Below are 12146 nucleotides of genomic sequence, written 5' to 3'. Positions count from 1 at the left end.
AAATCTGGTTAAAAAGAGAATCTCAGCAAAAGACAAAGTATATTATAACTGGAATTCTCTCTACAATGTTACACAGTAGTAATTGACGTTGATAGTGTTGATATTTTTTAGTATGATGTGCTAAAGAACCCTATCCTGAAATCCTTAAATAAGATGAAAAAACCTTCAATACTGGTTTAGTATTCTGTATATTTTATTGTTTTAACTCTTTAAAATGTAATATTGAATCATCTGCAGTACTAATCAAAGCATCAGTTTCCATTTTTTTGGATAAACACTACTAAACTAAGAAATATGATTTACTGCAAAGAGTATTCATTGAATTAGTATAAAAATTGGTCTAATTTTTTAAATTAGGAAAAAATGTCTTTGATAATTTGAAATATGCATCTCACATTTCCAAGGGGTAGTTGCTTAAAATCAGATCATTCTTCTATTTATACTATGACTTCACTTTCTTTGCCTATTTTTCTCTGATTCTACTTGTAGCTATAGTAGATATTACATATTTTTTAAAAAGATCTGATACCCTAAAGTGATTGCTTTCAATAACCTGACTCTTCCCATACCTATTTAATATATCTACATATATATTCCTCTACCTATGTCATCTCCTCTATAACTGTGGATTACTGATTTCATAACTATGGATTACTGATTTCTACTGGCTTCCTCAGTGGGACAGGCCTTGCAGTTCTTGGTTTTCCTATTCCAAGGTTAGCCTCCTAACCTGTCTGCTCCTGATCTTATTACTCAGAGACGTCTACTAAGTATTTTGTTTTTCATGTTTGTTGCCAAATGTTGGGCTGACCGCACGTTTCTTGTTTGTGCAACGTGCACACATGTATTTAAAAGCCAGTCTTATCCATATTTTAAAGGAAGGTTAACTGGATATGTTGTCACAGGTTTGCTCTTTGCGGTGAATGGAAAGCCTTACTTTGATGACCAAGAACCCGTGCAAGGATTTGTGATGAACTTTTCCAGTGGGGAGATTATAGATGTCTTCAAGCCAGTGCGCAAGGTATTCACATACACTAACTATGTATCAGTTTTCTTGAGGATAAAACTAAAATGTGAATCTTGGAACTCAATTTACACTTCAGTCATTTTTTTTAAATTTAAAGGCGACGTGATGGTTTTCTGGCTAGGTTGATGGGAATGCTGTATACTGTGTTTTATTTAGAAACAATGCCCTTGTCTATTCCTAGATGAATTTCTTCAGATGCAAGTTAGCACTATATGCAGTTCTAAGGTCCTTAGTAGACTTTTGTACATGATAGCAGGCTTAAATTCACTGCAGTTAGAATATTGCAAATGTAAGATATTTTACATTTTAGATATTCCTGGTTTCATCCAAGTAGAAAAGATACCACAATATGTTAAACTCTATAGTTCTCTTAGATTCAGTAGAAATCTTCCTTGCTTTTTTTAATGTTATTTTAATGTTACTACACTGAGCAACAAGACTTGAAAACAGCACTCCTGGAATCAAGTTCTAGAGACTTGGTTTCTCTAAAAGACTCAAGTCTAGTTCTGGCCTCACAATGGCATACCGTGGTTCATTCTAACAGTGCTTTTTGCCAACATGGTGACCTCGGTGTGGTGTGCCCAGAACCCTCTGTCTCCTCACTTTACTTCCCTGCAGAATAACTGTCAGAATGACCAGAATATTCACATGTACCACCTGAATGTGCTCGTGGTACAGCAGTTTTAGCTAAAATGCTGCAAATAAGAGCTATTTTTCAAAATTTTTAAAGATTTATCAGCTTCAGTGGGTCAAAATGCAACTTTTCATAAGCCACTGGATAAATATCTCCAAACTCAATTTCTTACAGTATTCTCTAAGACACCAAATTTGCTAGCTTAAAAAAAAAAAAAAAGCTTTACAATACCAGTGTTAGAACACTGACAGCCTGTCTGGGATTTACTAAGCTTCATTCTTAAGGTATCTATTAAGCACCTATCTATGTCAGGCATTATACTAGATACTAAGGCTATGATAGTGAACAGGGCAGGGCACAGCCTTTCCTTCAAATGGAGTTTTAGCAAAACTTACAGGATCCACGTTGAACCAAACTAAATCTGAAGTAAAGATTCCAGTACCAATTTCTTTCTTTCTTTTTTTTTTAGTTTCTTTTGATAAATTGATATAACAAGTAAGACTTTTCATGCAAGTATTTCACCTAAAAAGCAATAAACAATCAAATGCCCAATCATAATAGCCCTTCAGAAACAAATTCATTAGATTGATAATAGATGTTTTATTTCAGTAGTGTTTCAGATCCTTATTGATTATCTGATCTTCATTGCTTAGCCACTTTGAGCTTCTTCATATCTGTTGATAAAGTGAGGGATACTTCACTTCCTGTCAAAACTTCACTTTGTTTTCAGTGTTTGCTTGATTGTTCTTTAAATAATAAAATACTGTGTCAATTGGGATATTAACTTTTAATTCAAATGTGCATCTAGAGAGCAACACCAAGTGCTAAGCTAGAGGCTAGATTCTTAATAAGCTTTACTGTCATAAAAATATAAGCATCCCTGAATGAAGGTTTCAGGAAGCCTTGTGCCTGAACATCAGTATTCATCAGACATCCCATGATGAGGAAGTCACAATATACGGGTCAGTACAGCAAACTGGAAAAGAGACTCTGACTCCAAGGCGAAATTTGCTTTTCCTTTCAATAAACAAGACTTGCTACTACACCAAAACATAGAAATGTATTCTGTGTTGACTCAGTAAGTTGAAACCCATCTGTGAATCTCTCAGACTTTTCATTTAGATTATCATCACAAAGATTAAGTTTGGGTGAGGAGACTAATATGGTGCAATATTATTACTTACTCTTATTATTACTTACTCTTATGGGGCTTCCCTGGTGGCATAGAGGTTAAAGCACCTGCCTCCAATGCGAGAGACCTGGGTTCGATCCCTGGGTCGGGAATATCCCCTGGAGAAGGAAATGGTAACCAACTCCAGTACTCTTGCCTGGAAAATCCCATGGACGGAGAAGCCTGGTAGGCTACAGTCCATGGGGTCGCAAAGAGTCGGACACGACTGAGCGACTTCACTTCACTTCACTTCACTTCACTCTTATGTAAGAAGTGCTTTTTCCTTCAAGTCAAAAGTCAAGTTTTACATACTGAGTCTGTGCCACGGTTTGCTCCTGTCCACTGCTCGTGCCTTTATGTAGTGCAGACCTCCCTCTTCCATGACATTCTTTAGGAATGTTTATGTTGGAATCTACAGTCTCCATCTTTATCCCTGTGCAGCCAAACCGAGATGGTAGGACAGTAGAGAAGATGATTCTACCAAACGGTGTCAGAAAGTTCTGAGGGCAAAAGATCCATCATTGCTCTCCACATTCTTCCCCCCATAATCACAGCAAAGCCTGTAGTCCTGCCATCTGCTTTCACACACACCCTTCAGGCTGGAATTTTTTTGTCTTCTTTATTTGCAAGGCTGCTCCTGTGGAAGAGGAAGGAAATAATCCCCACTGCGCAATACTAAAAAAAGATAGAAAGAAAAAAGGGAACAGTAACCCCAGATTCATCTTATTTCTCTGACCCTAACTATGGAGATTAAAATCACGGTATTTAACAGTATTTGAGCCTGAGGTTCACACAAGGCAAGTTACCTATCCAAAGCCACACAGGACGTAGCACACCTGATCTTAAACACAGATGTTTTATACTTTAAAATGTATTTAATATTGAGGCCAGGGGACGTATTAAATCATAACATGAACCAATTTCTTAGAGAATGATTTTACTTAATATTAAGTAAGTGTCAACTTATCTTGTTTAAAGCACACGTAGTTAGGCTATGGAGAACACAAATTCCTTGTGAATTTTTAAAACAAAATACAAGCTGTTGAGGGCAGATTGCTCTGGGCTGTGTCACCAGATGCCCAGGAGGATGCTAGCATTCTTTCCTCTATAATTTTATTTTGTTAGGGAGAAGTACCTCAAGAGAAGATGTCAAAGTGTAGAATAGAAGATCTCTAAATCTTTTCGACTCTGAAGTCGTAAAACTTAGCCCTAAATCTGACAGCATAATGTTGTTTCAGTTGACACCGAGCAGTGAAATAATGCATTGAAAAGATTAGTTGAGTGCCTGTGACTGCAGTAGGAATAGGGGTCTCAAAGTCCCATTCACTAAGCTTCCCCTGAACCCCTCCTGTGGCCCCAAAATATTTCCACTGAACTCCTGTTACCCTGGATCAGTGTGAGAACCACAGATAGAGGTTCACTGTTGTTATAGCCTTGAACTGATGGCCCTTCCAATGAATAGTTCAAACATTACCCCCCCACCTTTGTTCCTCCACCTATTATAATATTTTTCCCATCAGAAAATGTGAAGTACTTTACAACCATATTGTTGTTGTTCACTCCTAAGTCACATCCAACTCTTTGTGACCCTATGGACTGCAGCGCACCAGGCTTCCCTGTTTTTCACTATCTCCTGGAATTTGTTCAAACTCATGTCCATCGATGATGTCATCCAACCATCTCGTCCTCTGTCGTCCCCTTCTCCTCCCATCTTCAATCTTTCCAGCATCAGAGTCTTTTCCACCGGGTCAGTTCTTCACATCAGGTGGCCACAGTACTGGAGCTTCATCATCAGTCCTTCCAGTGAATATTCAGGGTTGATTTCCTTTAGGATGGACAGGTTTGATCTCCTTGTTTGCAAACCGGTTTTTTAAAACGTGTTTTTGTAGAGAAGAGGAACTCCCTGTGATTTTCCAGCCTTTTTGCCACCAATCAGGTGAACCCCAAATGAAGATGAACATTTCCTGACTGGCTGAGGAGACTGCAACAAGGCAGCGTTTGGTTCCTGGCTCTCTGTCCTTCTCCTGTTCTTTAGTCAAGCTCATTTGATAGTCTGAAGGAAGGCGCCTCCTTGGCGTGGGCTGTCTCATGTTTTTCTTTTCAGTGTGACCAATTGTTGCTGATTTTAAAAGACAGTAGTTTCACCAGAGCATGTATTCTGGCCCTTTCTTGGTGAGCTAAGAACAGAAGCTTGCCTCCTTAGCACCCTTTACACTCAGCAAACCAAAGTGGACAGAGGCTGGCTGATAAGCCCACAGTCAGGATAATGTTCCTGTTCATACTCACTGATCATATTTTTTAGAATGGTGTACTCATTCTAGGCAGGCCTCCTGGCCTCAAAGGTGAAAATACCATCCATCTCCTGCCAACTGGTGGACACATGGCACCTTTGAAAGCTTCGGTAGAAAGATGGAAATGTCAGCTGCCCAGCATTTTCAGCCTGCTTTTCCAGGAACTAGCCTGGTGACCCTGAGAAAGTCACATAAGAGAGCTGCCCTTTCTGCTGTGTCCTCTTGAGTGGGATGGCATGATGTTGAAATGAAAATGTGTGGTGCAGAAAGACATCGTAAAACGCCAGTGTAGCTGCAGCAGGCACAAAAGCCAGCAAATACTGGAGGGAACACTCCATTTGTGTCCTTTGCTGAAAGAAAATATTGTCAACATTGAGCTCCAGAGTAGGAGTACGCCATATTACTGCAGAGCTCTTAATATGCATTTTAGAAATAATCAGAATGCCCTGAATCTTTAAAATGATTGCTCTTCTCAGTAACACATAAATACTTTTTAAGGAAGTGTATCATAGCTTGATGGGAATAAAAAAAAAAAACAACTAATGCCTGGTCCTTTTTTGGAGAAGGCAATGGCACCCTACTGCAGCACTCTTGCCTGGAAAATCCCATGGATGGAGGAGCCTGGAAGGCTGCAATCCCTGGGGTCGCTGAGGGGTCCTTTTCAGTTGTCTAAATTAAGCCAGCAAATTTGACAATGGTCAAAGTTGGGAAAACTATGAGGGCAAAAGGGAAAAGTGAAAGTCGCTCAGTTGTGTCTGACTCTTTGCGACCCCATGGACTATATAATCCATGGAATTCTCCAGGCCAGAATACTGGAGTGGGTAGCCTTTCCCTTCTCCAGGGAACTTTCCTGACCCAGGGATCGAACCCAGATCTCCCTCATTGCAGGCGGATTCTTTACCAGCTGAGCCACAAGGGAAAACCAAGAATACTGGAGTGGGTAGCCTTTCCCTTCTCCAGCAAATCTTCCAGAACCAGGTCTCCTGCATTGCAGGTAGATTCTTTACTAACTGAGCTATGAAGAAAGCCTGAAGGCAAAAATAAATATAAATAATTAGACAAATATAAACAATTAGATAAATGGCATAACACCAACTCAACAACACTGTAAAAAAGTAATCCTTTTGTAAATGTTCGCTTTTTATAAGACTTGAAGTCAGTGTTGAGGCTGCCAGGGCGTTTCCCACCTCATAGAATTAGGTCTGGCGGAGGCGGTGTCCAGTGCGTGAATAGATGACTCAAATCTTTGGTCTTGAGCTGCTTCCATCGCTGTTTCTTTGGTTTGAGTCACATGCGTGTGGTTCTCTCGTGTGCTCTGCTGTGCCTTTCTGCCTCTTCATGAAGAACCGGGCGCAGGCTCGCCCTTACCGTGTGCTTCTTGTTCCGGCAGCACTTCGACATGCCCCACGACATCGCTGCATCTGAGGATGGGACCGTGTACGTCGGAGACGCTCACACCAACACCGTGTGGAAGTTCACCTCAACCGAAAGTACGGCTTTTACAGCGTGATTGTCCACACTTTCCACTCAGGTTTATTGCTTAAAAACATGTGAAAAGAAATGTGCTTGTCCTTCTCTTTTTATGGTTAGCAGCGTAGGAACTCAAGGTATGATTCAGTTCACTTCAGTTCAGTTCAGTCGCTCAGTAGTGTCCGACTCTTTGCAACCCCAAGGTATGATTGGCAGTTGTTAAAAGACCTCTTTGGTAGTCATTTCAGGGATTAAATGTCTTTAAAGTGGGAAGCAACATTTTTTTTTTTCCTGCTGGAAGTTATCCCCTTGTTTCCACAGATATTCCACAGGAAATTCTTGATGCCTGAAGTAATGTCCATTACATTGAAAGCCCACATTAATTCCTACTTAGCTCTACAGGGAGGAGCTGGCTCTGGCAAAGCAGAGAGGCTGAGGGAGGCATCACTTCCCAAGTGGCTCTTCGGCTCTCAGTAGCTGAGGAGCATCTCAGAAGACCAGTATCTGAGTCAGACATGTTTCATCCCAAACAGGAGGCACTCTGCATTTTCCCTTCAGACTTAACGTTGTTCAAAATACTGAACTGTCTTTTCATGAATTCACAAATCATGTCTGGGGACAGAAGAGCATCTCTATCAGGATCAGGCCCAGCTAGTTTGGGGATTTCCAATTGTACCTTGGACACTATTTCTAATTCTTAAAGGGTATTCTAAACTAGCCTCTAAACTAGCCTTTTTCTACTAAAAAAACTTAAGCTTTCTAACTTGAACAATACCAAATACTTAAGAGGCCATAAAACTCAGTGTCCAGAAATGCTTTTAAAATATGTCAGGGTACAAACAGGAAGAGAAGATGAGGTTAAGGAGAAGAATTAAGGATAATAAATTTGAGGTATTGGGAGTTACAACAGATTTCTTTAAATAGAGAAAAAATAAAGACTGGTGGCCTTGATGAAGGTAACAAATACTACTTATAATAAGGACAAATGAAAATTATAACAAGGAAAAAATACAAGATATAACAAAGAAAAGTAAAACAATGAGTCCAAAAACTTTAATCATATAGCATACAGGTCTTGGGCAAGAATCCCTTAGGAGAAATGGAGTAGCCCTCATAGTCAAAAAAAGAATCTGAAATGCAGTACTTGGATGCAGTCTCAAAAACGACAGAATGATCTCTATTCATTTCCAAGGCAAACCATTCAATATCATGGTAATTGAACTCTATGCCCCGAACAGTAATGCTGAAAAAGCTGAAGTTGAACAGTTCTATGAAGACCTACAAGACCTTCTAGAACTAACACCCAAAAAAGATGTCCTTTTCATTATAAGGGACTAGATTCACTAGAATGTGAAAGTAGGGAGTCAAGAGATACCTGGAATAACAGGCAAGTTTGGCCTTGGAGTACAGAATGAAGCAGGGCAAAGGCTAACAGAGTTTTGCCAAGAGAATGCACTGGTCATAGCAAACACTCTCTTCCAACAACACAAGGAAAGACTCTACACGTGTTCATCACCAGATGTTCAACACCGAAATCAGATTGATTATATTTTCTGCAGCCAAAGATGGAGAAGCTCTATACAGTGAGCAAAAACAAGATCAGGAGCTGACTGTGGCTCAGGCCATGAACTCCTTATTGTCAAATTCAGACTTATGTTGAAAAAAGTGAGGAAAACCACAAGATCATTCAGGTATGACCTAAATCAAACCCCTTACAATTATACAGTGGAAGTGAGAAATAGATTCAAGGGATTAGATCTGATAGAATGCCTGAAGAACTATGGATGGAGGTTTGTGACACTGTACAGGAGGCGGTGATCAAGACCATCCCCAAGAAAAAGAAATAGAAAAAGGCAAAATGGTTGTCTGAGGAGACCTTACAAATACCTGTGAATAGAGGAGAAGCAAAAAGCAAAGGAGAAAAGGAAAGATACATTCATCTGAATTTAGAGTTCCAGAGAATATCAAGGAGAGATAAGAAAGCCTTCCTCAGTGACCAATGCCAAGAAATAGAGGAAAACAATAGAATGGGAAAGACCAGAGATCTCTCCAAGAAAATTAGAGATACCAAGGGAACATTTTATGCAAAGATGGGCACAATAAAGGACAGAAAGGGTATGGACCAAACAGAAGCAGAAGATATTAAGAAGAGTTGGATACAAGCAAATTCTGCAGCTCAATTCCAGAAAAATAAACGACCCAATCAAAAAATGGGCCAAAGAACTAAATAGACATTTCTCCAAAGAAGACATACAGATGGCTAACAAACACATGAAAAGATGCTCAACATCACTCATTATTAGAGAAATGCAAATCAAAACCACAATGAGGTACCACTTCACACCAGTCAGAATGGCTGCGATCCAAAAATCTGCAAGCAATAAATGCTGGAGAGGGTGTGGAGAAAAGGGAACCCTCCTACACTGTTGGTGGGAATGCAAACTAGTACAGCCACTATGGAGAACAGTGTGGAGATTCCTTAAAAAATTGCAAATAGAACTACCTTATGACCCAGCAATCCCACTGCTGGGCATACACACTGAGGAAACCAGAATTGAAAGAGACACATGTACCCCAATGTTCATCGCAGCACTGTTTATAATAGCCAGGACATGGAAACAACCTAGATGTCCATCAGCAGATGAATGGATAAGAAAACAGTGGTACATATACACAATGGAGTATTACTCAGCCATTAAAAAGAATACATTTGAATCAGTTCTGATGAGATGGATGAAACTGGAGCCAATTATACAGAGTGAAGTAAGCCAGAAAGAAAAACACCAATACAGTATACTAACACATATATATGGAATTTAGGAAGATGGCAATGACGACCCTGTATGCAAGACAGGAAAAAAGACACAGATGTGTATAATGGACTTTTGGACTCAGAGGGAGAGGGAGAGGGTGGGATGATTTGGTAGAATGGGAATTCTAACATGTATACTGTCATGTAAGAATTGAATCGCCAGTCCATGTCTGACGTAGGGTGCAGCATGCTTGGGGCTGGTGCATGGGGATGACCCAGAGAGATGTTGTGGGGAGGGAGGTGGGAGGGGGGTTCATGTTTGGGAACGCATGTAAGAATTAAAGATTTTAAAATTAAAAAAATAATAATAATAATAATTAAATAAATAAATAAAATAAAAAAAATAAAACCTAATAAAAACTGAAAAAAAAAAAAAAGAGTTGGCAAGAATACATGGAAAAACTGTACAAAAAGATCTTCACGACCCAGATAATCATGATGGTGTGATCATTCACCTAGAGCCAGACATCCAGGAGTTCAAAGTCAAGTGGGCCTTAGGAAGCAAACTACGAACAAAGCTAGTGGACATGATAGAATTCCAGTTGAGCTAGTTCAAGTCCTAAAACATGATGCTGTAAAAGTGCTGCACTCAATATGCCAGCATATTTGGAAAACTCAGCAGTGGCCACAGGACTGGAAAAGGTCAGTTTTCATTCCAATCCCAAAGAAAGACAATGCCAAAGAATGTTCAAACTATCACATCAGGTGGCCAAAGTATTGGAGTTTCAGCTCATCTCACACATTGGCGAAGTAATGCACAAAATTGTCCAAGGCAGGATTCAACAGTATGTAAACAGTGAACTTTCATATGTTCAAGCTGGATTTAGAAAAGGCAGAGGAACCAGAGATCAAATTGCCAACATCTGGTGGATCATTGAAAAAGCAAGAGAGTTCCAGAAAAACATCTACTTCTGCTTTATTGGCTAGGCCAAAGCCTTTGACTCTGTGGATCACAATAAACTGTGGAAAATTCTTAAAGAGACGGGAATACCAGACCATCTGATCTGCCTCCTGAGAAATCTGTATGCAGATCAAGAAGCAACAGTTAGAACTGGACATGGAACAACAGACTGGTTCCAAATAGGGAAAGGAGTACTTCAAGGCTATATATTGTCACCCTGCTTATTTAACTTATATGCAGAGTACATCATGCAAAATGCCAGGCTGGATGAAGCACAAGCTGGAATCAGGATTGCTGGGTGAAATATCAATAACCTCAGATATGCAAACAATACCACCCTTATGGCAGAAAGCTAGGAAGAACTAAAGAGCCTCTTGATGAAGGTGAAAGAGGAGAGTGAAAAATGTGGCTTAAAACTCAACATTCAGAAAACTAAGATCATGACATCTGGTCCCATCACTTCATGGCAATTAAATGGGAAAACAATGGAAACCGTGACAGATTTTATTTTGTTGGGCTCTCAAATCACTTCAGACAATGACTGCAGCCATGAAATTAAAAGATGCTTGCTCCTTGGAAGAAAAGCTGTGACCAACCTAGACAGCATATTAAAAAGCAGAGACATTACTTTGCCAACAAAGGTCCATCTAACAAACCTGTGGTTTTTCCAACAGTCATGTGTGGGTGTGAGAGTTGGACTATAAGGAAAGCTGAGCACCAAAGAATTGATGCTTTTGAACTGTGGTGTTGGAGAAGATGCTTGAGAATCCCTTAGACTGCAAGGAGATCAAACAAGTCCATCCTAAAGGAAATCAGTCCTGAATATTCACTGGAAGGACTGGGCCTGAAGCTGAAACTCCAATACTTTGGCCACCTGATGTGAAGAACTGACTCATTTGAAAAGACCCTGATGCTGGGAAAGATTGAAGGTGGGAGAAGAAGGGGACAACAGAGGATGAGATGGTTGGATGGCACCACGACTCCATGGACATGAGTTGGAGCAAGCTCCAGGAGTTGGTGATGGACAGGGAGGCCTGGTGTGCTGCAGTGCATGGGGCTGCAGAGAGTCAGACATGAATGAGTGACTGAACTGAACTGAACTGAGTAAAGTCCTAGTTAGGGCTGAGTGCACAGAGGTGCCTGAGGACTGATGCCCTTCAGCAGTGGCTGCAGACTCCCCTGTCAGCGAGCCGGTCCCACCACCTGTCTCCACAAAGAGAAACCAGAGGGTTTGGGCAGATAAGAAAGCAAGGAGAGATGGATAATTCTCAGTTGCATGACTGAAGTCAGGCTTTTCAGAATAAATATAAATGATTAAATACCCTTAAAGATGGAAAAAAATTTCAGAAGTCTAATTAGTATCTTCATTTTACACATAGGAACATGATACTTGAACTCATTACGACTTCTGTCTAAGCCACTTTAATTCCAGTATTCCAGTTCCACTCCAGGGGTTGGTACTAAACAGAGATGCATATCTGAGTCAGCTGGGGAAGGTTTTCAGAGCACACATGGCCAGACCTCACTCACAATCTGCAGGAAAAAGAGGGGTTATAATATGAGTATCTTGGAAAGACTTCCCAAGTTGGTTTGAAATATCCCGATTGAGAAGCACTGCAGTACAGCATTCAGCTTTGAGAGAGAAGCCTTCTGCATAGTCCAGAAGGCAACCAAATCATAAATCTGGAAAACAGTACCTTGGGAATGGTAACACTGCCATGGGAGGCTGAACAATAGTCTTGTGTATTTATGTTGTAGTATTTAACTAGGCAAATCAGTTTGTCAACTAGAAGACTGATAATCAAACGTGACAGATCCAGTGATCAGTCTGAGATGTCCA

At 40.2% G+C, this 12146-nt stretch overlaps 1 protein-coding gene across 10 annotated transcripts in view; it reads left to right on the top strand.

Moving 5' to 3' along the window:
• PAM (peptidylglycine alpha-amidating monooxygenase) overlaps positions 1–12146 on the top strand; it is a 323067-nt gene that overhangs the window by 297295 nt on the left and 13626 nt on the right. For all 10 annotated transcript variants that reach the window (XM_018049999.1, XM_018049998.1, XM_018050006.1 and 7 more), the window contains 2 exons: positions 906–1021; positions 6514–6613. In XM_018049999.1, coding sequence (XP_017905488.1) covers positions 906–1021; positions 6514–6613 — 216 coding nt within the window. The remainder of the gene's footprint in view (positions 1–905; positions 1022–6513; positions 6614–12146) is intronic.

Source organism: Capra hircus, chromosome 7, assembly GCF_001704415.2.
Source record: "Capra hircus breed San Clemente chromosome 7, ASM170441v1, whole genome shotgun sequence".
Lineage (NCBI taxonomy): Eukaryota > Metazoa > Chordata > Mammalia > Artiodactyla > Bovidae > Capra > Capra hircus.
The sequence above is the reverse complement of the archived record's forward strand: the minus strand, read 5'-3'. Positions and strand labels throughout refer to the sequence as shown.